Source organism: Oryx dammah, unplaced genomic scaffold, assembly GCF_014754425.2.
Source record: "Oryx dammah isolate SB20612 unplaced genomic scaffold, SCBI_Odam_1.1 HiC_scaffold_9, whole genome shotgun sequence".
Classification (NCBI taxonomy): domain Eukaryota; kingdom Metazoa; phylum Chordata; class Mammalia; order Artiodactyla; family Bovidae; genus Oryx; species Oryx dammah.
This window is the reverse complement of record NW_024070193.1, coordinates 53,382,789-53,409,084: the sequence shown is the minus strand read 5'-3', so window position 1 is coordinate 53,409,084 and position 26,296 is coordinate 53,382,789. Positions and strand designations below refer to the sequence as shown.

Sequence of the window (26,296 nt, the reverse complement as noted above, 5' to 3'; positions counted from 1 at the left end):
TTCTTTACCAGCTGAGCCACCAGGGAAGCCCAAGAATACCGGAGTGGGTAGCCTGTCCCTTCTCCAGAGGATCTTCCAGACCCAGGAATCCAACCAGGGTCTCCTGCATTGCAGACAGATTCTGTACCAGCTGAGCCACCAGGGAAGCCCTTTTATATACTCTTGTGAATACCTGAAAAGGAAAATTGATGAACGAAAATAAATTGGTGAAGATATTCCTAAAATGGCCCTTCTCTGCTAAATTCTTTTTTTTTTAAGAATCTTTATTTTTTTAAAATATATTTTATTTACTTATTTTACTGCTCCAGGTCTTAGTTGCAACACGCAGGCTCTTCAGTCTTTGAGGCAGTGTGTGGAATCTAGTTTCCCAACTAGGGATCAAACTCAGGCTCCCTGCATCGGGAGCACAGAATCTTAGCCACTGGACCAGACCACCAGGGAAGTCCCTAAGGAGTCTTTTTTTTTTTAAGGAATCCTTTTTAAAGTATTTTCACATATTCTGGTCCTCTGTGTCATCAAGAGTGTGAGCAGTGCAGCATTCCTTAGAAGAGTCCATGGAAGAACTGATCGCCATCGGTGCTGGGCTCATAAGCCAGCTGGCTTTTGACTCCTGCTTCTGGGGATGATGCTACAAGTGCCCGTCTCACCGTCTTGCCGTCTCCACCCCGCAGCCTCTGGTTCCCAAGCTTTCAGAGAGCGCTCCGCTCTGGTCTCGGGGGTTTTCTTACGCGTGCTCTGACGCCATTCCCAAGTTTTGAGCTGGCCCATGGCAGGCAGTGGGGGCTGCTGCACATCTGCTCTCTGGTCTCGCCAGCAGAAGGTGTAGACCCATCTGTGGCTGGAGGGAACTGAATGAGAGACAGAGCATCTCTGCATCAGTGAAGTGTGGTCAGCGTGAGGGCGATGAGCCTGCTGCAGGAGGAGGCAGACAAGGCTGTGATCTCAGCTACCCGGAGTCCTCCCAGCCTGCACTCACACCTGCCTGGGGAAGGATCCTGAGGCTGAGGCCTGCGCCTGGGAAGAGAGTTCCGAAGGAGGCAAGAGCCTGTGCAAAGGCGTAGTCGGGAAACATGCTTGGCCAGCTCCCAAGCCGGGCTGGTAGTGGTGCAGCCTGGAAGCTCTGTTTGTTGTTGTTCTGTTGCTCAGCCGTGTCCGACTCCTTGTGACCCCATGGACTGCCTGTCCTTCACTATCTCCAGGAGTTTGCTCAAACTCATGTCCTTCGAGTTGGTGATGCCATCCAACCATCTATCCTCTGTCAGCCCCTTCTCCTCCTGCCCTCAAAGCTTTCCCAACTCACTGGGAGTGAGTCGGCTCTTCACATCAGGCGGCCAAAGTAGTGGACCTTCAGCATCAGTCCTTCCAATGAAATCAGGACTGATTTCCTTTAGGATTGACTGGTTTGATCTCCTTGCAGACCAGTCTTCTCTAACACCACAGTTCAAAAGCATCAGTTCTTTGGCACTCATCCACCCAAAAAGCCTGCTGAGCTTTGATTGGGATTGTATTGAATCTATAAATCAATTTGGGGGATGGCATGTTAACTATATTGCATATCCTTAGCCATCAAAATCTCTCCTTTTATTTAGGTGTTCTTTGATTTCTCTCATGAGTATTTTGTAGTTTTTAGCATACTATAAAGTTAGATTTATATCTATATATCTGTTGGGACTTATAAGTAATCTTGTTGTCAACAAATAAAGCTGTTTGGGTTTTTTTGATTATTTATTTATTTATTCGTCCATATGACTTGTGCGATCTTAGTTCCCTGGCCAGGGATCAAAACTGTGCCCCCTGCAGTGGAAGCACAGAGTCCCAAATAAAGTTATTTTTTTTTCCTTTTCAATCTGTATGCCTTTTATTTCTTTTTCTTATTGCAACCTCCAGAAGAGCATGGAATATGAATGGTGGAAAAGGACATCTTTGTTGGCTTTCTTGGAGGGAAACCTGCAGTCTCTCACCACTGAGTATACTGATAGCTGTAGATTATTTTGTTGTTGTTAAGTCACTCAGTCATGTCCTGCTCTTTGCGACCCCATGAACTGCAACACACCAGGCCTCTCTGTCCTTCACCAGATTATTTTGTAGATGGCCTTTATCTGGTCAAGGAGGTTCCCTGCTATCCTGAAAGTTTTTATAATGAACGGATATTGAATTTTGTCAAGCGCTTTTTCTGCGCCCGTTGATAAGATATTCAGGTTTTCTTCTTCTGTCTGTTAATGGGCATACACTGATTTTCAAATGCTGAACCAGCTGTGGATTCCTAGGATAAACTTTAGTTTGTTGTTGAGCATTTATATTTCTTATAGATTGTTGGATTCAATATACCAATATGTATATTTTTAAAATCTTTTATTTGAAACTTTTTTTTCTAACTTATGGTGCACTTTTGGCTGAGTTGGGTCTTCGGTGCTGTGTGTGGGCTTTCTCTAGTTGCGGCAAGCAGGGGCTGTGCTTCGTTGCAGTGTGCAGCCTCGTTGCAGTGGCCTCTCGTGGCTGAACGCCGGCTCTAGGTGCCCAGGCCTCAGTCATTGCAGGTTGCAGGCGCATTAGCGTGGCATTCAGGCCTTCGGGCACTAGGGCTTTAGTGATTGGGTGAGTGGGCTCAGATGTCCCGCAGCATGTGGAATCTTCCCAGGCCAGGGATCAAACCCACGTCCCCTGCCCTAGCAGGCAGATTCCTCTCCACTGTACCACGTGGGAAGTCCTGTGCCCTTATTCTTTTGAGGCTTTTGATAGCCTGGAAAGAGTTGATCCAGCAGCTTGTAATGCTCCACCGAGACTTGGGCACACTGGTGGCCAAGCTCGGGTTCTCCTCTTTCCTCTTCCTGTGGCTGCAGCCCTTTGGGGTTTTGCCTGTGTCTCACTTCTGCACACACGTTAGAACAGGATAAAGTTGTGAAACTCGGTTCAGAAACAGGATGTAGGAGGAAGCACTTGCCTCCCGTGGCTAGATCTAAGTTGACTCGCCTCACCTTGCTGAGGCTCTGCTAAGTGCCGGGCCCCAGGGGCCCGTGTCCCTGCTGCATTCATCCCAGCGGGTCTCTTAGCAGGTGCACAAGGGAGGCTTTGTTTAGCGGGAACTTTTTGCTCCTGTCTCTGTCCTCCTGGCTTCTTCCAAAGGCATCGAGACCAGGGCAGAGGCAGGGCTGCTCCGTGGGGACCGAAAGGCTCTGTGTCTTACCAGCAGGCAGCTTCCAGCAGCCAGGAGGCCTGGAGTGAGCCTGCAGGCCCGGGAAGGGGAAATGTAGGGAGGGGCTAGGCTGCAGCCTTACCGGGGTTGTTTTGTAAGCAGAGGCCAAGGGGTTGGGGAACTTTCTGAAGGAAAGGCTTTGTTTTCACCTGGCACACGGGTGATTTGAAAGTGAGAGTCAGGGAGAGTGAGGCATGGGAGAAAGGCCTGCTTTGGGGAGTGATGTCACTGAAGCTGGGGGTGCGGACCACAGTTAACTGTGCCTTTGAACCAAGGATGTGGTGGCTGGAGAGGGAAGCGGTCAGGGGCGAGGCATATACTTCTGCCCCGTGGTCTTGTCTCCTCTGGGGAGTTATTTTCTAAAACCCGACCAGAGAGCAGGGGGATGCTGAGCAGCCGTGCAGGGGGCCTGGCACGATTTTTCCTTTCATCCAGGGCTTTGTCTGTGCAAAGGTCTAGACAGACAGCTCTGCCAGCTGGTTTGGAGCCTGCTGTCAGCAGTCTGAGGAATTCGAGGCAGCCGCCTCCCATTTGAGCTCGCAGGGGGAGTTTCCCGTCTGCGCCCGAGAGCTGTGATGCAGGAGGGGCTCCTCACATCACCCCAAGCCCCCCCCCCCCGGGACATCTGTGCCACCTGTCACCCTCCTCCCTGTGTGCTCAAATCCTGCAGCCCCTGAGTCCACCCTGAACCACTCCCACTCTTTACAGAGGACGTGCCTGCCTTCTTGCCCTCCAGCAGCCTTCCTCACAGATGGTACCTTCCTGATGTTATTCGTCCTTTGTTTTCTTTTCTTTTTAAAAAAAAAAAGAAATTTATTTGAGCTGCGCTGAGTCTTAGTTGCAGCATGCGGGATCTTGAATCTTCATTTGAGCACGTGGGCTCTTTAGTTATGGCCTGCGGGATCTAGTTCCCCAACCGGGGATCAAACCCGGGCCCCCTGCACGGAGTCTTAACCACTGGGCCACCAGGGAAGCCCTGGTCCCCTTTTTCTTTTAATGTCCCTGTGTCGGGGTCTGAGGCCCCTTGTCCTTTGAGGCAGGGCCCGGGTCTAAACTGTCCTTACGGTGCGCTTATTGCCTGCTGACGACTCGCCCTGCTTAGATGAGCCCCCGGTTAACTGTTGCTGTGTGCCAAGAGCTTCTCAAACATCATCCCGTGTTACTCTTCTCAGAATACATGCTCAGGGACTTTCACTACTTGCCCTTTGTTGGATGTTTACTAGAGCACTACCAGCCGTTCTAAATGTTTTGCTTGAATCGTCTCATTTAATCTTCACATTAACTCTTTGTGGTAGGTTTTCTTCTTACCCATTTTAAAGATGAGGAGACTGAGGCCTAGCAAGGTTAACTGGCCCCTTAGTACTTGTGTTAAGTGACTGTTTGACCCACGGGGGTTGCTAGCATGCTTTACTGCTCCTTTCAGGCTCACTTGTTCCGACTGAAGACCAGCCTCTGGCTTACACTCAGTCTCCTCTCTCTGGGTGCCATACGACGATCGTGTACCCTTAATCGCTGTGGCTTTCCATCAGTGATACATGCTTACAATCCCTCAGTGGCTCTTGTGTACTTGCTTTGTCATTTTTTATCCCAGACTAATTTCTTTTCCCCCCAGGCTGGCACTGAGTTGGCATCATGCTGCCTGGATTTTTAATCAAGGCATCCCACACCCACATTGTCAAATCTAGTAGGCACTTACTTCTGGCAGGTGCCCAGGGCTGGATGCCAGGCCTCCTGCTGGGGCCGGGCCACACAGCTTCTCCAAATATTTACTTCACCAGGATCTGGGCAAAGCACTGAATGGCGTAACTCTCTCTCTCCTTAGTCAAGGTTTCCTTAGGATTGTCCTTGGTAAAATGGAAACCAGCGTAGCCTTGTGTTCCTAAGCAGGGCTGGGAACATCATTAGGACTCAATAAATAATCACTGAATAAATAACTTTATTCTTCTTTCCACTGTAAAAACTGGGGTTGCCTGAATGGGAAACTAGGGAAGTTCTGAAAACAGATGCATTAGTTAGCTTTTGCTGCATGACAAACAGTCCTAAAATCTTGGCGGCATCACCAAGCCTTTACTGCTCACATGGTGGAGGTCAGCTGAGGTCAGCCCTGCTAGTCATGACCCTGGCTTGCTTCTGTGTCTGGAGGCTGGCTTCTCATCCAGTCTGGACTGGGTTCATCTGGGGTAACTGGGTTTCAGCACTGTCTGCATGTCTGCCACCAGACATTTCCTTCTTAGATGCCACTGCAGGGAAGCCCAGACCTAGAGTTGGCGGAAGTAGCCTCTGAAACTGTCGGTGGCATTTTTTTCATTTTTCTCAGCTGAGCCCGGAGCATCCAGACCCAGCAGTTGTCGCCTCATCAGAGCCTCTCGTTGAGGACCATCCAGGTCGAGCATCTTTTTGGGGGTGTGACATGGGATGGAGGTGGGGATTTATGGAGCCGTCCTCAGCCATCCCCACTGCAGCCAGCGGCTGCTCTGTGTAATCGTGGGCGACCGGGTTCTTGGAGGCAACAGCTGCCTTCCAGCTGAGCCGCCCGAGAGCTCTCGGCTGAGGGGCTGTGTCTACGCCAGGGTCCCAGGTGGGGACCCAGATGTGATCCCTCACCTGGGCACCCCCACCCCCCACCCCCGCTGCCCTCTGAACGGACCTCAACATCCTTTTGCACAAGAATCAAAACAGGAAACCCAGAACAATGCATATGCAACTTTCAAAACAGGCCAGGTGGGACCTTTTTTTTTTTTTTTGGTTTAAGCGCCTGCTCCAGCTACTATGGTTGCACCGCAAATTGCTGCTAAAGTTAGTGTGTGTGAAGCAGCCACTCGCTAGGCTCACAGATTCTGGGGGTCGGGAGCATGGGCGGGACACCGTGAACAGGGCTTTGTCTTTGCTCCGTGGTAACTGGGCAGCTGGGAGAACTTGAGAGCCGGAGGAGCCGAAGGCTTTGCTTTCTCGTGCGTTGAGCTAGGTGCTGACTGATGGCCCACCCTCAGCTGGAGCTTTGGCCAGACACCCACTCTCGGCCTCCCGAGTGGCCTCTGGTGGGAGAGCTCCAGGGGTGCGTTTGCAGATGGAGCGGGGGCTCAGGGAAGTTGCATCAGGGTCCCTGACCCAGCTGTGGAAGGCCTGTGGTATCACTTTGACCACCTGCCAGGAGGCCATTCAGGCGACCCAGGTTCAAGGCAGGGCATGCGTTCTGCTTCTAGGTGAGGAGCGGCCAGGGTCTAGAAGAGCACAGGAGCCTAGAATTGTTGCTACGGCTATTCTCAGAAAGCACAGTTGGCTGGCATGCAGTAACAAGGGGTGAGATGTTCCTTCTACCCCTCACTGCTGAGGCCGAGGGCATCAGCATATCTGGCTGCAGGGAATTTAAGCTTCTTGTGCAGTCCAGTCCCATCCTGTCTCTGCCCCAGACCATTGAGTCCTCAGGGAGAGCTTTATTAAAGCTTTGCCAATGAAGTCATCTGGCCTGTCCCACATGCGTGCGTGTTAAGTTGTTCCAGTCATGTCTGACTCTTTCCAACCCCATGGACTGTAGCCCACCGGGCTCCTGGGATTCTCCAGGCAAGCATACTGGAGTGGGTTGAGATGCCCTCCTCCAGGGGATCTTCCTGACCCAGGGATCCAACCCACATCTCTTTCACCTCTTGCATTGGTAGGTAGGTTCTTTACCAGTGGGACTACCACCTGGGACCTCAGCCTGGGGAGAAAAAAGACAAAAAACAAACATAAAAGGGGGCAGAAGCAGGGTTCTATGATTAAGAACCAAACTGGGATTGGATGGAAAAGACTGAATCCCGTCTCCGGGCAAACAGCTCTATGGCCCAGGGCGGGCACTTCCCACATTCGGTTTCCTCATCTGCATAAGAGTACAACCCAGGGCCAGGCTCGTGGGAGGTACCTGATGAACAATAGGCATCCCTGAGAATAAGCTTCCTCATTTCAGCACTTTGTAGAAAGCTCACGTCCCAGCAAGGGCCGTTGACCCTGCCCCTGCGCCCCCAGTCCTGGAGAAGATTCTCAGCAGTCTCTCTCTCTCTTATTTTCTTTTAATGATTCATCAGGGAACCTCTGAGAAACACTAGCTCCTACTCTTGAGTCAGACTCTGGCGGGGGGGTGTCACCCGGTGGGGGGGGTCTTTTCATCCCATTCTCTAGGTTGTAGAATCTTTAAAAAGAGAGAGAGAATTTCATATATTTTCTGTTTTCCCCCATTCTAAATTAATACTGTGTTTCCTCAGTTAAGGACTTCCTGTTTTAATAGGATAATTTAGTAAAAATGATGTTACTGGATCAACAGATGTGCTAATTCTTTTTAGATACATGACAATTGGGTGTTAAACTTGGCAGTGCCTCCCAAGCCTGCTTAGTATTAATCCTCATGTGTTAGTTCACTGTTACTGTTACTTCATGGTTCTCTCTGTATGTATTTGGGGGTGAAGCACCAGGACTCTCCGTTTGTTACTGGAAGTTATTCTCAGCGCATCTTTACCTGCATTACCTGTGGCAGCAGTCACCACCAGCTCATGCCCAAACCTCCTTGATTTTTTTTTTTTCCCTATACCTCGTGGCACATGGGATCTTAGTTTCCTGACCAGGGATGGAACCCTTGCCCCCTGCAATGGAAGCTTGGAGTCCTAACCACTGGACCACCAGGGAATTCCATCCATCCTCCTTGAATTATATCTTCACCTCCTTAGACTTCCCTTTTTATTTTTAATAGCTTTATTGATGTATAATGTACATACCGTAAAAGCTCCTCATTTTAAGCATACACTTCAGTAATTTTTAGTAAATTGACAGGGTTATGCAACCATTACCATAATCCAATTTTAGATTCTTTCCCAAAAGATCCCTCATGCACACTTGCTCCCATATGATTCTGAAGAAGCCGCTGCTATACTACTATATTTATCTCATCTGTAAATATTTCAGGGTATATGTGTGTGTGTCTTTTTTTTTTTTTTTTTTTGCTGCACCATGTGGCATGCGGGATCTTATTTCCCCAACTAGGGATTGAAACTGGGCCTCCCTGCATTGGAAACGCAGAGTTTTAACCACTGGACCACCGAGGAAGTCCCAGGGTGTGTCTCAGTCGCCCAGCACTCTACGTGCTTGTTGTGATGGCCCCTACTAAGGCAGCACCCACCCCCCCACTGCTTGTGCCCCCAAAGCAAACCCCTGTGTTCAGTGCTGTCTCCCGAAACCCAAGAGCCAAGGTGGCGTGATTGCAGAGAAGAGGCTGCAGTCCCCCCACAGGCCGTGTTTGCACTGGCGCGCTGGTGAGAAGCCAGTTTCGCCCCAGATTCAGTCCTGCACCCATCATTGAAGGCCTCCTCTGTGCTGGGCCCTGTGGGCGCAGCAAGGAATTGGTCCTGGGCCCTGCCCTGGTGCCCATCAATGAACTGCGTACAGGGAAGAACGCCCCGGGCTGGGGTGGCCGGCTGGTCACAGCACCACTCTGGCCTGATCCGCACCTGAACGTGTGTGTGCGTGCGTGTTGCAGAGCTTCCCTCTGGGGTCAAAGCCTGCACTTGTCTCAGAGGCACCAGGGAAGCCTGCACACACCGGTCTCCTCCCATGTGTTAAGGGTGGGGCCTGTCCCGGCTGGTGCTTTCTTTCTCTCTCCCCCTCTCAGCATCAGGGAGCAAGAGCGGGCTCCTGCTGGGTGCCTGGAACGTGGAAGGCCTCAGGAGTGGGTGGAATGTAAACTGTATTCATTCATTCCAACCAAAAATATTACCTGTGGAGAATCCACGTGCCATTCAAGGTCCTGACTTTGGAACAACAATGAGCAAAACAGACCAAAACCCTCAGCGTCATGGGGCTTACAATCAGGGGTGACAGACAATAAAAAATAAGCAGATGAAATACACTGCTCGCTGGTGCTCTGAAGCAGAATAATTGAGTGAGGAGAGACTACAAATGATAAAATACTTATCTTTTTAAAAAGCAGGCTATCGGGACTTCCCAGGTGGTCCAGTGGTCAGGACTCCACTTCCCAGTGCAGGGGGCACAGGTTCCCTCCCTGGTTAGGGAGTTAAGATCCCATAAGCCTCCTGGCCAAAAAAAAAAAAAACATAAAAAAGAAACCAGAAGCGATGTTGTAACAAATTCAATAGACTTTCAAGATAGTCCACGTAAAAAAAAAAAAAAAAAAAAGCCTTCTAAAAAATGAAAACTAGGGTATAAAACAGTGTATAGGGATTTCCATGGTGGTGCAGTGGTAAAAAAAAAAAAAAAAAAAAAAAATCTGCCTGCCAATGCAGGGGACACGGGGTTTGATCCCTGATCCAGGAAGATCCCACGTGCTGCAGAGCAACTAGGCGCATGTGCCACAGCGACTGAGCCTGCGCTCTGGAGCCACCGCGACGGAAGCCCGAACACCTAGAGCCCGCGCTCTGCAGCAAGGGAAGCCGCTGCGGTGAGAAGCCTGTGCACCGCATCCGGAGAGGAGGCCCCACTCACTGCAGCGGGAGAGAAGCACACGCAGCAACAGTAAACAAATAAAATCTATCCAGTGTAACCAAAAATAAATAAGAATTACTTTAAACAACTGTACATAGCATGCAATCCAATCTTTGAAAAGGAAAAATAATATGGCTGATGCTAAGTCAGGGCAGTCGTGTCTGACTCTGTGTGACCCCATAAGACCGCAGCCCACCAGGCTCCCCCGTCCCTGGGATTCTCCAGGCAAGAGCACTGGAGTGGCTTGCCATTTCCTTCTCCAATGCATGAAAGTGAAAAGTGAAAGTGAAGTCGCTCAGTTGTGTCCGACTCTGGACTGCAGCCTACCAGGCTCCTCCATTCATGGGATTTCCCAGGCAAGAGTACTGGAGTGGGGTGCCATTGCCTTCTCTGGAAAAATAATACATACGTGCTCAAAACATCCCTATGTAGAAATACCCTAAACTCCAGAGGTGGTAGTTATCTCTGAGAAGTGGGATTATGGGTGATTTTTTGTTTTCTTAGAGACTTCATGAATTGATTTTCTATTCTGTAGAAGTATCGATTATGTAATTAGAGTGACCCTATTCTGTAAGCAGGATGCCTGACTTGACTGTCATTTCTAAAGGGCCCCACCTTTCTGAGTCGGAGCCCCAGAGTCATGCCTCCCAGTGTGAGAGCACTGGAGTCAAGGCAAGTTTCCCTTCTATTATCCAGGGTCCCACAGGCTGTTCTGTGCTTGCTCCCAGTGGGAAGCAGACAGAGGGTTCAAGCCCTGGGCTGCAAACAGAGGCCAGGAGCCAGGAGAGGGGCCTGGAGAGACACAAGCAGGTCCCATGGGCAGGGTGGTGTTGTGGGGAGCAGGGGTGTGCAGCCACGTGCCAGGGCACAGCTGACCCCGCTGCCCTGCTGTGTGACGTTCAGCAAGTCACTTAACCTCTCTGTGCCTTATTTTCCTTGTAAAAGGACGACAACAGGATTTGCCTCCTAGAGCACTTATCCCTGGGCCTGGGTAGAATTCATTAAAGATCTCCACGAGGTGTCATAAAGCACCTTTTACAACTTTGTATGGAATTTTTTTTGTGAGGGGGCACCAGTTCTGTGCAGCTTGAAGGATCTTAGTTCCCCAACCAGGGATCGAACCTGTGCCCCCTGCAGTGGAAACATGGAGTCCTAACCACTGGACTGCCACGGAATTCCTCATATGTGATCTTTATAATACAAGAAAATAAAACAAGTGAATTTTACCATGAACAGTCCGTTGACACATGCCTTTCCATGGGCTGGCGTGGGGCCATTTCCTGGAGACTGGAGGAGGGGCTCCACCGATAGGCAGGGGGCATGTATGCGAGCCCAGGGCAGAGCTCAGCCACAGCTGGAGTATTGCAGTCTCCTGCCATCATCCCGCCCCCGGGCAGAGCTGCCGATGGGCCCATTTACATCTACAGATGCACTTCCCCATCACGGCATCATCACCCACATCTCTGATTTCTGAACAAGCTCAGCTTTCATCTCCCTGGCTTTTCCAGAATAGCCTCTTAGAGCAGGTCTGCGGCCTTTTGATGTTGCCTTTCATCACTTACTTTCCCTCCTCCTGCCTGTGTTTCTCACTGAAACATTATTCCAAGGTCAGAAGGAAAACCCTGCGAGAGGGTGGGGTGGTGACCTGCTGGCACCCAGCCCCAGCAGGCTCTCACACAAGGGTGCATGGTGCTGTCTGCAGCCAGACGTGGGCAGGGTGTTAGGGACAGACCTGCTGGGGGGATGTCCCTGGGCAGTTCATCTCCTGAGCACCGCCTCTGGAGGCTTGTCCAGAAACTGTCTTAGACTTCAGAATTCCATTTGCTCTTTGAAGGAGACCTACCCAGCCTGAAAACCTGGGCCCACTGCCTGGCACGTGGCCGTGGACCTCAGATCTGCCTGTATTAGTTTCCAAAGTTCTCAGGGAGCAACAGTCATTTCTCTTGGGTGATGTTTAGTTGGTTTCATCTGCTGTGAAATTGAAACTGATGCTGCTTTCACAACACTCATCTCCTTTCTAAGAGAATTCTGATAGCACGGAGTCAGAAAAAACTCCGTCTAGGGGAGAGGGAGTGGTTTCTCATCTGAGGGAAAGCCAGGGTCTCTCCAAACAGTGCCATGGCAGGTCTGAGAGACGTGGCTTTGAGTTGAAGGTTCTTGCAATGAGACTTTTAAACCCCTGGACATTTATATTAGATAACTTATTTTCAACTTGCGTGACAGTTTGTTATAAAAGAACAGATTGGGAATTCCCTGATGGTCAAGACTCAGAGCCTTCACTGAGTGACCCTATTCAGCCCACAAGCCGCATGGCATAGCCAAAAAAAAAGAAAAGACCTTTATGAGAGGATCCAGAGAATTCTCTGAATAGAGGAGCCTGGTGAGCTACAGTCCATGGGGTTGCAAAGAGTTGGACATAACTGAGCAACTAACACACACACACACACACACACAGAGGAGCCTGGTGAGCTATAGTCCATGGGGTTGCAAAGAGTTGGACATAACTGAGCAACTAACACACACACACACACACACACAGGAGCCTGGTGAGCTACAGTCCATGGGGTTGCAAAGAGTTGGCCATAACTGAGCAACTAACACACACACACACACACAGAGGAGCCTGGTGAGCTACAGTCCATGGGGTTGCAAAGAGTTGGACATAACTGAGCAACTAACACACACACACACACACACACACGGCCACCAGAGAAACAAATGAGTCCTTTAGGTGGTATCACACTGATATTACTCTAAACAGAACAGATTGTGTCTTCCAGAAATTCTCCAGCCTGCTTCACTTCAGTTTCTCTGAGTTCAGACTTTTTTAACTGGGAACCCAAACAGGTCCTAATAGACAAACAATAAGGACTTACTGTACAGTACAGGGAACTGTATTCAGTATCTTATAATAACCTATAATGGAAAAGAACCTGAAAAAGTATATATATATATAACTGATAGATATACCAGTTGTCCACATCCCAGCTCTTTTCTCTTCGTTGTCTGTTCTTTCTCTTGCTTCACCCTTCCGCATGCCCCCTGAGTGTCAGTCTGGAGGATTCAAGGCATTTGTAGAGGTTACTCACTGGCCCTGGAGGAGTTCCTGAAAAGCCTAGAATAAAGTACACTAGCTAAGATGCTGGCTAGCTAAAGTAGCAATGATGCCTCCTTGGGCAGAAAGGAAGCTTTGGTAGCGCGCACGAGTATACACCATCTGCCCTCTAAACGAGATTGGCCAGAATCGGGCTTTACTGGAGAAGACCGCATGACTGGCAGCCTGAGACCCAGGGATGAGAATTCGGGGAGTCTTATTTCATAGTCAGGGTTCCCAGAGAAGGTGGAGATGGGCTGGGGTCATAGAGCAATCATATGCTTCTCGGCTCAGCCCTGGGCCTCAGAGGGGAAGACCTGCCTGGGCCTCTCCTGTTGCTTGGGGAAACTTACCCGTGTGTCCGCAGACTCAGTCCCAGATAAAGACTAGTAAAAATGATTCTAATCTGTGCATTCAATGAGGTGCAAAATTGCTTCTCCAGCTCGAAATCACACTGCATAATCCTGGGTTATTTGCATTTTAAGTGAATTAAACCACCCCAGCCTGTGTGAGAGGATCCATGCCAGGTGGAGGGACCCCCCCCCACCTCACTCACCAGATAGACAAGGGCTGGAAATGGGGGGATGTTGGTGGAGCAGCAGAGCTCTGACCGTCAGGCACACTCCTGGGTGAAGCAAATACTCCCTTTGGAGCTTTGAAACAGCCTCAAGGCATGAATCGTTATATCATCCGTGGCCAGTGGGCTGCAGAGGAACCGAAAAAGTGAAAATCCTCAGGCTGCTCATTAGCGAAGGGAAATATGCAAACATTGAGGGTCTCCGTGTGTCAGGCCCACATTCTTCTGCTTTGATCTGTAGAACACTCTTCACGCCCACTTTAGGCCTCAAGCTGAACGTTCTTTGCTGGCTGACGTCCCTGTAACCTAGGACCTTGATAGAATGCTAGCAATGAGGAGCTTTAGAAAACAGCGTTTTTAGCATTGGCCAGCCTTAGATCAATTTTGTGATTGAATTCTCATTATAGCTGCTCACTTTCTGCAGCGAGGTTTCCCCACGGCAGCACAGTAGCTTGAGGGCTACACTTGAAGCCAGATAGTTCTTTATTATGGGGTCTATCCTGTGCATGGAGGGGTGTCAGCATCCTCCCACCACACACCCACACACACACACACCCACACCCACACCCACACACACACCCACCCACACACACACACACACCCCCCACACACACACTGTGACAACCAGGCATGCCTCCAGACATCACCAACTGTCTCATAGAACACAAAATCATACATACACGCCCTTGGACAGTCACTGTTGTGTAGGCCAGAGGCAGTATGAAAGATTTAACCTTTCTCCTAAATTGGTTGTGCTTTTAATATTGACCACGACTTTACATATGTTTAACACATGTGTGTTATTGGTTCATCCCCCGTTTGGGGTGAGCAAGACTTTCTTCTCTGTTAGTGGCCTTCACAGAAACTCTTCTGTGGCCCTCTCTTCCCTCTTCCAGTCTGCCCTCCCATGGTGTTCTTTGTCTTTTTGGCCAGGCCGTGCCGCATGTGAGATCTTAGTTCCCCAATCAGGGATCAAACCTGGATCCCCTGCATGGGATGTGTGTCTTCTTAACCACTGGACCACCAGGGATGTCCCTCCCATGGTATTCTTACGTTGCCAATAATTGACCCGACCTGCTCATTCATTACTGCTGCTGCTGCTAAGTCGTTTCAGTCGTGTTCGACTCTGTGCAACCCCATAGATGGCAGCCTACCAGGCTTCCCCGTCCCTGGGATTCTCCAGGCAAGAACACTGGAGTGGGTTGCCATTTCCTTCTCCAATGCATGAAAGTGAAAAGTGAAAGGGAAGTCTCTCAGTCATGTCTGACTCTTAGCGACCCCAAGGACTGCAGCCTACCAGGCTCCTCCATCCATGGGATTTTCCAGGCAAGAGTACTGGAGTGGGGTGCCATCGCCTTCTCTACCATTCATTACTAGGTCATGAGATTATTACTTCTGCACACTCATTCATTCAGGTAACAATATACTTAGTGAGTTTTCATAGCAGGCCCCAGGATGGGGCAGGGTGTGGAGCAAGCAACACCTTGTAGCCAGGATTCCCACACGTTTGATGGTGCATCTGGCCTCCTCAGCTCATTCATGGTCAGGGCTTACATTTTGGAAAGCAAAACTGCATCCGAAGTGGAGGAACATGATCCCTGGAATCAGACAGTCTTAAGATTCAAATCCCTTCTCAACTGCTTACAAACTGGGTGTTAGTCGCTCAGTCGTATCCAACTCTTTGCGACCCCATGGACTGTAGCTCTCCAGACTCCTCCGTCCATGGGATTCTCCAGGCAAGAGTACTGGAGTGGGTGGCCATTTCCTTCTCCAGAGGATCTTCCCAACCCAGGGATTGAACCGGGTCTCCTGCATTGCAAGCAGATTCTTTACTGTCTGAGCCACCAGGAAAGCTCTAACTGGGTAGCCATAGGCTGATGATGGAGCCCGTCTGCCTGCATTTCCCCACAAGCAGGCATGGGGGGGATTTTGCTGACTCAGCAGAGTTCCGGGACATCACAACGAGATCATGTACGTCAACCAGTCAGTACACGGTAACTGAGGTAAATCTTGTATGGCAGAACAGTCAAACTGAGACAGAAGGCAAAAAAAAAAAAGCTAGCAGTAACTAAGGACATGCCCCCATTTGTGGGCCTTTCCCAAAGTGCAGTGTGAATCTATGTTATTCATTAACCAGACCTCCTCAAAGCAGAAAGACTAACTCAACCTTTGAGAAGAAGGCCTCTTTCTTCAGATTCTTTATAGCTCTATGATTAATATATTTCTTTTCCATCTCAAACAAGGGGTCACACTGACCAAAGGCTTATCTGTACATGCACAGTACCAACTGTGTACTCAATGCTAACCTGTCAATATGATACATAATTTCTTTGTCTCAAAAATGTATAAAACTGCACCTCTAACTTCTGCTCAGTGGAGCAGTCTGCAGAGTTTCTGAGAATCTGTTTGCCAGGTTATCATCCTCAGTTTGACTCAAATAAAATTCTCTTATCTTTCTTCTTTGCTGGATTGTTATTTGATTTCTTGCCAACAGTAACTTAACTATCTGCCGGCTGGTCGGTTATTTGTATAAACTGACATCTTGGTGGGTCAAAAATAGTCAAGTATTGGCAACTTCCTAGGTCAACCTAACATGTAAACCTGGGGTCCACTATCTGACTGACTCTGGAGGTTGAGCAGATAAGGGGAGTGGTCCTGCCTGGCTATTTCCGGAATTCCTGCCCTCTCTCTGAGGTTGCCCCCTGCTGTTGCATAGACTACTTAGAGCGGACATGCCACTTCCTCCCATCCTCAGTGTTCACCGTGGCTTGTGTGTCAAAAGCGTGTCCTGTGGGGAAACTGCACTGTTCCTTGCCAGTTTGTGAGGAAGTAACCTCAACTGTGGCAGCTCCTTAGTTCCCTGTGGTTGGTTGTGTTCCTGTTGTCTTGTTTTATAAATCTGTCTTATCCCTGTATTCATTTTATCTTATTTTGTTTTTTGGGCATGTGGGATGTTAGTTCCCTGACCAGGGATCGAACCCCAGCCCCCCGCAGTGGAAGTGCAGAGCCTTAACCACTGGACCTCCAGGGAAGCCCTTGTTGTTTTGTCGTTCGTTCCCTGGGTGCCCATCTCAGGTGGGCATTCCTCTGATGTCTCTGTGTTCCCACCCCAGGCCACGCTGCTGATCGCTTTCATCTGCGTGAGGAGCTCTTTGTGGACGAGCTACAGCGCCTACAGCTACTTTGAAGTGGTCACCATCTGCAACTTGATCATGATCCTCGCCTTCTACCTGGTACATCTCTTCCGTCTGTACCGCGTGCTCACCTGTATCAGCTGGCCCCTGTCGGTAAGGGAGTGGCGGGCTGCGCTCCGCCCGCACGGGTCAGGACGCTGGCTGGGCGCTGGGGCCCGACGTCCTTCCAGCCTACCCGCCCTGCCTCCTTGGCTGCTTCAGCCCTGAATTTCCCACTGCTGGGTGGCCCTCTCTGCCTCGGGTCCTACTGGCCTCTAAAACTCACCTTCAAGCTGCAAGAAGGCTGTGGTTCTCATCTCGATGCTTCTTTTCTCAAGTGACAGAAAATGGGCTGTGGCGGGGGGGCAGGTGACTTGGAGGCGGAACGTGGAAGGACGAAGCTGATGGAGGTGGTGGGTATTTATACTGTCGTACGGATAAGATCTGTCAGCTGCAGTGGACAGGCAGAGTCTGAGGAAAGATAGTCAGAAGTTGCTAAGGTTTCTTCTTCCCATTATATTATTTTTAAAATGACTTTATTTACACCTTGTTGACATGTCATACAATTACCGATTGAAGTGTACAGTTCAGTGGATTTCCATATGTTTTTAGACTTGTGCAACCATCACCTCATTTATAGAATATTTTCATCACCTCAATAAGAAACCCTGTACCCTTAAGCTGTTACCTCCTACCCCTCATCTCCTCCGGCCCTGACCTATTGCTAATTGACTTTCTGTCTCTATAACTTTTCCTGTTCTGGAGATTTCATGTAAGTAGATTCATATATGTGGTCTTCTGTAACTAGCTTCTTTCACTTAGTAGAGTGTGTATTGGTTTATCTATTTATCGCATGTATCAGTACTTCATTTCTTTTTACAGCTAAGAAATAATCCATGGAAAGGACATCCCACATTTTGGTTTTTTGCTGATTTGTTTGCTGGGGGTGCACCACGTGGCATGTGGGATCTTAGTTCCCCGACCAGGGACCGAACCCCTGCCCCCTGCAGTGCAAGCACGGAATCCTAACCACTTAGTCACGCTTTGTTTATTCATTTACCATTGATGGATATTTGGGTTGTTTCTACCTTTTGGCAATTGTGAATCCTGCTGCTGTGCACATTTGTATACAAGTTCTATGTATGGACGTGTTTTTATTTTGCTTGGGAATATACCTAAGAGTGGAATTGCTGGGTCACATGGTAAACGTTTACTTGCTTGAGGAACTGCCCGGCTATTTTCCCAAGTGGATGTACCCTGTTGCATTCCAGCAGTCTTCCCACTTGTTCTTTTTCAGGATTATTTTGAATTGTAGTTCCATAAGGACTTTATAATCAGCTTTTCAGTTTCCACTAAGAGGTGAGCTGAGATTCTAATAAGAATGACATTGAATCTGTAGATAAATTTAGAGAGTATTGCCATTTTAATAATAATATAAAGTCTTGTGATCCATGAGCATGGAAGGTTTTTCATTTAGATCTTCTGAAACTTCTTTCAACAATGTCATGTAACTTTCAGAGTACGAGTTTTATACTGTTTTTGTTTAGTGTGTTGCTAAGAATCCTACCCTTTGTGATACTATTTCAAATGTAATTATTAATTTCATTTTCGGACTGTTCACTGCAAGTGGATAGAAATACAATTGATTTATGTTTATTGATCTTGTATCCTCAATTGTGTTGAAATCATTTATTAGATCTAATAGACGGTTAGTGGATTCCTTTGTGTTTTCTATCTATGGCAGCATACTGTCTGTAAATAGAGATAGTTTTACATTTGTTTGCAGTCTGGATGCTGTTTACTTCATTTTCTTGGCTTATTGCGAGAAATTGAATGTTGAAGTGGCAAGAGCAGATATCATCTTGTTCCCAATCTTAGGAGGAGAGTATTAGGTTTTTATCATTAAATGTAACATTAGCTGAGGTTTTTGTAGATAAGTGTTAGTCACTCAGTCATATCCAACTCTTTACAACCCTGTGGACTGTAACCTGCCATGCTCCTCTGTCCATGGAATTCTCCAGGCAAGAATACTGGAGTGGGTAGCCATTCCCCTTCTCCAGGGATCAAACCGAGATCTCCTGCATTGCAGGCAAATTCTTTACTGTTTGAGCCACCAGAGATGATATTTATCAAGTAGAAGAAGTTGCCTTTAATTCATTTGTCTATTAAGACAGTCATGTAGGGGGATGAATCCCTCTAGGATTCTGTTATTGCACTGATTTTCATATGTGGAACTATCTTTGCATTCCTGGCGGAAATTCTGATTGGCTGCGATGTATAATTCGGTTTACATGTAGCTGGATTTGGTTTGCTAGTCTTTTGTTGAGCATTTTTGCATTGATATTCATAAGAAATATTATTAGTCTGTAGTTTTCTTGTGATGTCCTCGGTTTTGTTATCAGAAGTGTTTGCTTCTCTTATGTTTTTTAGAAAAGTTTGGAAAGAGTTGGTATTGCTTCCTCTCTAAATGTTTGTAATTCTGCATGGAAGCCATCTGGTCTGGGCTTTTCCTGTGGGTAGTGTTGTTATTATTCATTCAGGTTCTGCTATTTTAGATCTTATTCAGATTATTTCTCCTTGAGTCATTTTCAGTAGCATGTCTTTCTAGGAATATCTCCATTTCATTTAACTTATCTAACTTATTGGTGTACAACCGATCACAGTATTCTTTTAAAATCCTTTTTATTTCATCAGTAGTGGTGTCTCCTCTTTCATTTCTGATTCTGGCCATTTGAATGTTTTTCCTCTCTTATTTTTTCCCCTTGGTCAGTCTAGCTAAAGTTTTCTCTATGTTGTTGATCGTTTCAAGGAACCAGCTCTTGATTTCATGGACTTTCTTTGTTGTTCCTTTCTCTGTATCATTCATTTCTGCAGTAATCCCTGTTTCCTTCTTTCTTCTTGTTGTGGGTTTTAGCTTACTTTTCTTTTCCCAGTGTCCTAAGGTGAAGGTTTAGGTTATTCATTTGAAACCTCTCTTCACTTTTAATATATGCCCTAACAGCTACAAATTTCTCTGTAGAGCACAGTCCACTTTCGGTGGCCCTAAGACCCAGTTCGCCCTTCTGATCTGGTATTGGTAGGGAAGGGGTGGCATGAGGAGAAGCATCCTCTTGTTGTCAAAAGACAGAGACCCCACCTCCTCCAGGACCTGCAAAGCCCCCATTTAATCGTGGAGAGTGAATGGGGCATAAAGAGATGGCCTCATGGACCCAAGGGAAGCAAAGATGGGGTCAGCCCTTCCTGCAGACCCTCAGCAGTCTGGTCTGCGGGCATGTTTTCAACAGCCAAGAAGAGGGAAGAAAAAATGCGGGTAGAACTGGGAGGACTTTTGTCCGCAGAATGGGGAGGCCCTCCAGGCAGCCATCAAAGCCAGCACGTTGCAAGCCCAGACTTTTCTCTGCAGCAGGAGCGAAGGCACACATCTCTTTAAGGGCTTTGCTTCTCAGAGCTGGAACTGCACTGAAACGCTCCAGCCTGGAAGTTGCAAGCAGCTCATTTGCTTATTAGGAGCTTTAGCCGGAGGTCCAGGTAACCATGGACAGCCTGACCTCAGGAGTGCAGCCATCCTTAGGGGACATCTCTGCTCATCTAAGAAGCATCTTTGTCTTTGTCGCCTCTCTTCCTGCCTGCCCAGCGTCTTTTGTCTCCTGCTTGGCCTCATCCTGGCCAGCTGTCCTTTCTTGTTGCCTGTGAGCTCCACTGCTCCTGCTGGGGTGTTACTGGGAGAAGAGGAAGTGTCTCCCTCTCCCCTCTGTCCTTCTCTTCTGAGAGCCGGGAGTGGAGCTCCCTACCCACCCATCTGCTTTGTTTCTGCCCCCAGGAACTCCTGCACTATTTAATCGGTACCCTGCTCCTCCTCATCGCCTCCATCGTGGCAGCTTCCAACAGTTACAGCCTGAGCGGACTGGTGGCTGGAGCGGTGAGGACGTTTCCCAGGAGGCGGCAGGGAGGAATTCCTATTCTGAATGCCCACTTTCTTCCTCACAGGGCAGCAGAGGGATTCTGGGGCCTTTCTTTCTCGGGATCAGTCTCCACCTTGATCCACCAGCAGCAGTCCCCAGAGAGCCTGAAACTTGGGCCCATGGCAGAGGGTATCAGGTGGTGATGGGCAGGGCTATGCAAACTCAAATGGCCCCAGCGGCCCAGACCTCTTTCTCTTACAGCCACTCCTTAAATCAGGGGATAAGTAGGTTTTAATTCTCATGCTTGCCCTGGTCATTCACTCGGGGCTGTCTCAGCTCTGTGCAGGGAAGGGTTCTGAGGCGCCTTTGGGGCCCAGGGAACAGTCCTGCGATCAGCTATCCACCATGAGTCTCAGCTTTGCCATTCCTGACTATTCACAGTATTCAGGCCAGGAAATAACACTCCTGTACCTTTCAGAGGTGAAGACTGACCCACTGGCTAGCCTGAATAGAAGTAGGATGAAGTGGACAAAAATAGAGCACGGTGGGAGCTATGTGTATTTATCACCCAGAGACACACAGATGTGTCTGTGTGAGTGTGAGTCACTCAGTCGTGTCTGACTCTTTGCGACCCCATGGACTGTAGCCTGCCAGGCTCCTCTGTCCATGGAATGAATTCTCCAGGCAAGAATACTGGAGTGGGTAGCCATTCCCTTCTCCAGGGATTGAACCCAGGTCTCCCACATTGCAGGCACATTCTTTACTGTCTGAGCCACCGGGGAACCCACATGTGTCTTAGAAGCCACATATGGGAAGCCATATTTTTAAAAAGATCTATAGGTTCCTGTCATCTGATTTCTGATTTAGCTTATTGTTTATAGTTTGGAAGCCTGTGGGCTGCAACTGATTTGCCTCACTTTTCAAACGAGTTTGAGAAGAAGCTGTCTGTGTGATAGTCACTCACTTCCACATGGAACTCAAAATCTCTTGACTTTGGGCTGAGAGCCAATGAGTGCCTGGGATTCTGCCAAAGGGTGGAGTCTGCAGGGGGCAGAAGGTCCCTGCAGAGGGGCAGCCGGACATCTGAGCACTCACGCGCCTTGAGCTTAGTCATTCAGTCGTGTCTGACTCTTTGTGACCCCATGGACTGTAGCTCCTCTGTCCATGGGATTCTCAAGGCAAGAATACTGGAGTGGGTTGCCATTTCCTGCTCCAGCAGATCTTCCTGACCCAAGGATCGAACCCTCACCCCCTAATTTGTGCCCCTTAAGCCCCTCCGGTACCCCTTCCCCACTGTGGAGGTTAGTTTCCAATAAGAGGGATGTTTCTCACCTGCCCGCTGGCAGAGGAAGCACAGAGGAGATTCGTGCCCACCATGTTTCAGGACCACATGGGCAGAGTCCCACTGGGTTTTCTGATTCAGGTGGCGCATGACAGTATTAGCCCTGGACTCCCAACAACTCCCACTTGTCCTCTGCCTGTCCTGTGGGAACCAGCATGGACCTGGAGATGCCAGAAGAAATGAAAAGATACAGTCCCTGCTGTATGAGAAAGTGATGCTCTTGCTTAGGAGGCCGGGGCTGTGAAACAGTTAACACGCAAGGCCCTGTCGTCCAGAAGCACATTATGTAGCCCTGTAATAAACTGTTCAATTATGCAGCGTGAACAGTTGGGGAGCAGGACAGTGTATAATGTGCTAATTGTGCAGAACAGACAATGAGAGGCCGGGACAGGCTGTAATAGGCTGATTATGCGGTGCAGACAATTGGTACAAAAGGAACCAGGGAGATGGACAAGGGGGAAGAAGGGGCTGGTGGGGGCTGGCAGGGCAGCCACGTGTGGGAACCAGCAGGCAGGCAGGATAGTCCTGCACTTGGGTTGGCTGCTCTGGGCCATTCCTGCTGGACCTCCGGGAGCCCCCAGACATCCACTTTGGGGGGCCTATGGACACTTGGGCAAGGTGAGCAGAGAGGAACCCTGGGCTCAGATCTCTGGTCTGGCCTGGCTGGCTCCACTGCCCTGGCTTAAAGAGTTGACCTCCCGTCCCTGCTTTCTTGAGCTGCAAAAATATGGGGGGAAAGGTAACAGCTGTGCTCCCATCTGGCAGAGCTATGAGGCTAAAGGAAGCCATGCGTCTGAAGGGCTTAGAACACTGCCTGGGATGAAGCAAGAATGCTCCATCAGCATTAGCACTTGCTGCTGCAGTTGCTGTTAACCAGAGGTCCCCAACCCCTGAGATCTAATGGCTGATGATCTGAGGTAGAGCTGATATAGTAATAATAGAAATAAATGTAACGCACGTGAATCATCCTGAAACCATTCCTCTTCCCTGGTTCGTGGAAAAATTGTCTTCTACGAAGCCCAGCCCTGGTGCCAAAAAAGTTGGGGACCTCTGTGACAAGTCGGGAAAGGCTACAGGCTTCCAAGTTCCAGGCAGAGACACCTGAGTCTGTGTCTGCTCCTCATTCCATCATTTAATAATCCTCTGTGAGGTCCTTTAAAGTGTTAGTGAAATTGTTAATCACTCAGTCATGTCTGAGTCTTTGTGACCCCATGGACTGTAGCCCTCCAGGCTCCTCTGTCTGTGAAATTCTCCAAGCAGGAATATGGGAGTGGGTAGCCATTTCCTTCTCCAGGGGATCTTCTGACCCAGGGATCGAACCTGGGTCTCCTACATGGCAGGCAGATTCTTTACCATCTGGGAAAGTAAAGAAAGTAAAGAACTTCCCCACCAGGGAAGCCTAGGAGGTCCTTTGCCTACCACAAATGAGAAGGCTGTGCAAGGCTGGGTGCTCACAGCGGAACACAGGGAGGACAGGCATGCTGCTTGAACTTATTTCAGCCTAATGTTACTTAAATATGTGTAAACTTGATGCCAGATATGGGGCCTCAACTTCTGGCTCCAGGACAGCTGGGAAGCCAGACAGAACAGAAAGCCTTTGTGGATGAAGTACATACGATCCACCTAACCAAGATCCATTTGAACACTGAATGTTAAGAACCCTGAATAAAATGTACTGTTCCTCCTTTTTCTGTCTTATTAGACGAGGATAAAGAGTGGGGGCACGTAGTTGTCTGGAGAAGAGGTGAAGGGTGGTGCCCAGAGGCCTGGCTGCGACCCAGTTGCGGCCTGACTGAGGCCAGGGCATCACCTCCGTGGCTGCGTGAGGACAGGTGGCCAGGTCAGATGAGTCCCCGGGCTCCCTCGCGGCCACAGCCAGTACAGGAAACAGGCACAGGGACGAGCCGCTGAAGGGGCTGCCCGCGTGACTGGCCCTTGCCCTGGGCACCTCCTGGCCCCTCTCTCTCGTGCAGGTCTTCGGTTTCCTGGCCACCTTCCTCTGCCTGGCGAGCGTGTGGCTGTCCTACAAGATCTCGTGCGTGACCCAGTCCACAGGTGAGTTCTGGTCTGAATACAGATGACCAAGAAGCTTCCCTGTGCTCAGGAATGGGAAGACATGGGCTCTGGAGCTTGGCACTAGGGGACCACTGACAGAGCACCATCCTGTCTCCATGGTGCGCAGGGTCACCCCAACATTCTCATTCTCTTGATGGCAAAGCGTTTTCTTTAAATGAGTTTCCTAATGACAGAAATAAAAGGTAGCATATTTAGAAAACAGAAATAATAAAAAAAATTTTTTTTAAATAAAAACCATTATCACACTACCGAGAAACAGCACCTGCTGGGTGTCTGTCCCTTCAGCATTTCCTTGCTCTGAATATACAAAGAGAGAGATGTGCCTTTGTTTTTTGGGCCATGCCATGCAGCTTAGTTCCCTGACCTGGGATGAAAGCCAAGCCCCCTTCAGCGGAGGTGCAGAGTCCTAACCTCTGGACCGCCTGGAAAGTACCAAGAGATGTGCGTTTATTAAAGGATCAGAATTCGTGCATGATTTTGCAAACTGCTCCTCTGCTCCTACCCAGGCCCTTATCGGTCACTTTCTCCACATTGTTAAGTGTCCTGCTCTGGCATCCGTCATGGCTCGGTGGTGTTGCCCTGGCTCCTCTGCGTGTCAGCATCGTAGTTTACTGAACTTGTCTCCTATTTGGGCACATTATATGTGTGTATATATATATATTTTTTTTTAATTAAAAATTCTTTCCTACTCAACAGTGCTGTAATGAACAAATGAACATCCTTGTAAATATACCCCCAGACACATAACCTAATGTTTTTTCACCTTTAGAATAAATTCCTAGAAATAGGATTGCTGAAGGTTGAACTAGCTATACTTTACTTCTTTCTTTGAATCAGTACTCTTTGCTCATTATTCTTTTCTTTGTTTTTAAAACATACATTAAAAATATCAAAGCACCTTACAGAGTGCTTGCCACAATAGAGCTTCAGTCTCCTTCTAATACTCTCACTGGCAAAAAGCTTAACAGAAGGCTGGGTGAACAGAGCCAGTCACCAAGGATCATGGTAGTAGGATTCCGTTTAGGGAAAAGGTCCAAAATAGACAAATCCACAGAGACAGAGAGTGGAGTACCAGTTGCTTAGGGCTGGGGGCAGGGGATACAGGAGTGACTGCGTATGCGTTTGAGGCTTCTTTTGGACACGTTGACTGTTCAAAGATTGTGTGGATGGTTATACAATTCTGTGAATATAGTGAAAACCACAGAACTGCACACTTTAAATGAGTGAACTGTGTGGTAGATTAATTATATCCCGTGAGGCTGTTTAAGAAAGAATGAATGATGAAAAAAGAATGTGAAAAAGTTAATAGGTAGTGTCTAAAAGTGATGCATCAATCAACGTTGATATAAATATGTTAAACTTATGGAGGAAGACCCGAAAGAAATAGCTGAAGGAGTTAAAGTACCTCTGAGAAGGAAGCCTGGGGTGGGGAGGAGCTGGGAGGGGAATCTTTTATTTCGTTTTTACAAATGGACTAAAAAAGCGTAAAGTAATTCCCACAGCCTTGGTGTGGGCAGAGGAACACAGCGCATGCGAAGCCCTGGGGCAGCCCTGCGGGCCCGGCCCCTCAACCCTGCCCTTCCCTTCCCCCAGACGCCGTCTGACGCCCCCAGACCCCCAGCCCTGTGGGAGGTCCTGCAGGACGTGTGACCCCGCGGATGGAGGGTCATGAGCTGGTGACCCCAGAAGAAACCGGGGTTTCGGGACTCGCACCGGATCCCCCGGCTGGTAGGCGCGGGAAGGATTCTTCCGGCTTCCAAGCGGGTCCAGCCTCTCTCTCCAGCCTTACACACTTCATCAGAGAATATTCCTCCCTGTCTGGGAAAGAAAAGCAGCCGCCAGGAAAATCTGATCTCTTCCTCCAGCTTTAGAACTGTCTCAGGGACTGATGGCAACCCCCCCCCCCCCGCCCCCTACTTAAGGTGTTGTGGGGAGGGGGTTCTGAATACTCCTGTGAAGCCTGTCCCTCTCTCCAGCTCTCCGGAGGAGGACTGCCTTAAATTCTCTTCTGAAAACACAGCCATCTAATTTATCTCGCTTGGAAATCCGGTCTTGAAGGTACCCTCTTCCTTAAAAGTGAAGCCTCATGGTAGCACCATGCGGTCAGCCAGTCACCAACTAGGAGGTGTCACGGGCCCTCTCCGGTTGTTCCCGTTGTGTATGTGTTTTTAAATAAAATGTTAACTTGGCCAATTGCAGGAGTTTTTATTAAATTAGAGGAGGGGAGAAGAGGAAAGAATGCCTATCATCCTGGCCTCAGACTTGTGTATTTTCAAAGTACATTAAGGGTGGAAACCAGCATAATTCACATAAGACTCAAAAGCAACTTGGGCAGCCTTAAAAAAGCGGGAAATTCTGACACATGGTACACCATGGATGAACCTTGACGACATTATATTAAGTGAAACAAGCCAGACATTAAAGGACAAATACTGTATGATTTTAGTTACATGAGGTGCCTAGAGTAGGCAAAA

The 26,296-nt window shown here is 48.7% G+C and overlaps 1 protein-coding gene across 2 annotated transcripts in view; it reads left to right on the top strand.

The window, feature by feature from the left end:
- The window catches only part of CMTM7 (CKLF like MARVEL transmembrane domain containing 7), a 44,824-nt gene extending 18,809 nt beyond the window's left edge, over positions 1 to 26,015 (top strand). Inside the window, exons 2-5 of one of the 2 annotated variants that reach the window (XM_040246320.1) lie at positions 16,443 to 16,616; positions 20,323 to 20,421; positions 23,720 to 23,801; positions 25,416 to 26,015. In XM_040246320.1, the coding sequence (XP_040102254.1) occupies positions 16,443 to 16,616; positions 20,323 to 20,421; positions 23,720 to 23,801; positions 25,416 to 25,426 (366 nt within the window). In that variant the 3' untranslated portion in view covers positions 25,427 to 26,015. The remainder of the gene's footprint in view (positions 1 to 16,442; positions 16,617 to 20,322; positions 20,422 to 23,719; positions 23,802 to 25,415) is intronic. The other variant, XM_040246321.1, reaches the window with a different exon arrangement.
- Positions 26,016 to 26,296: the final 281 nt, after the last annotated feature.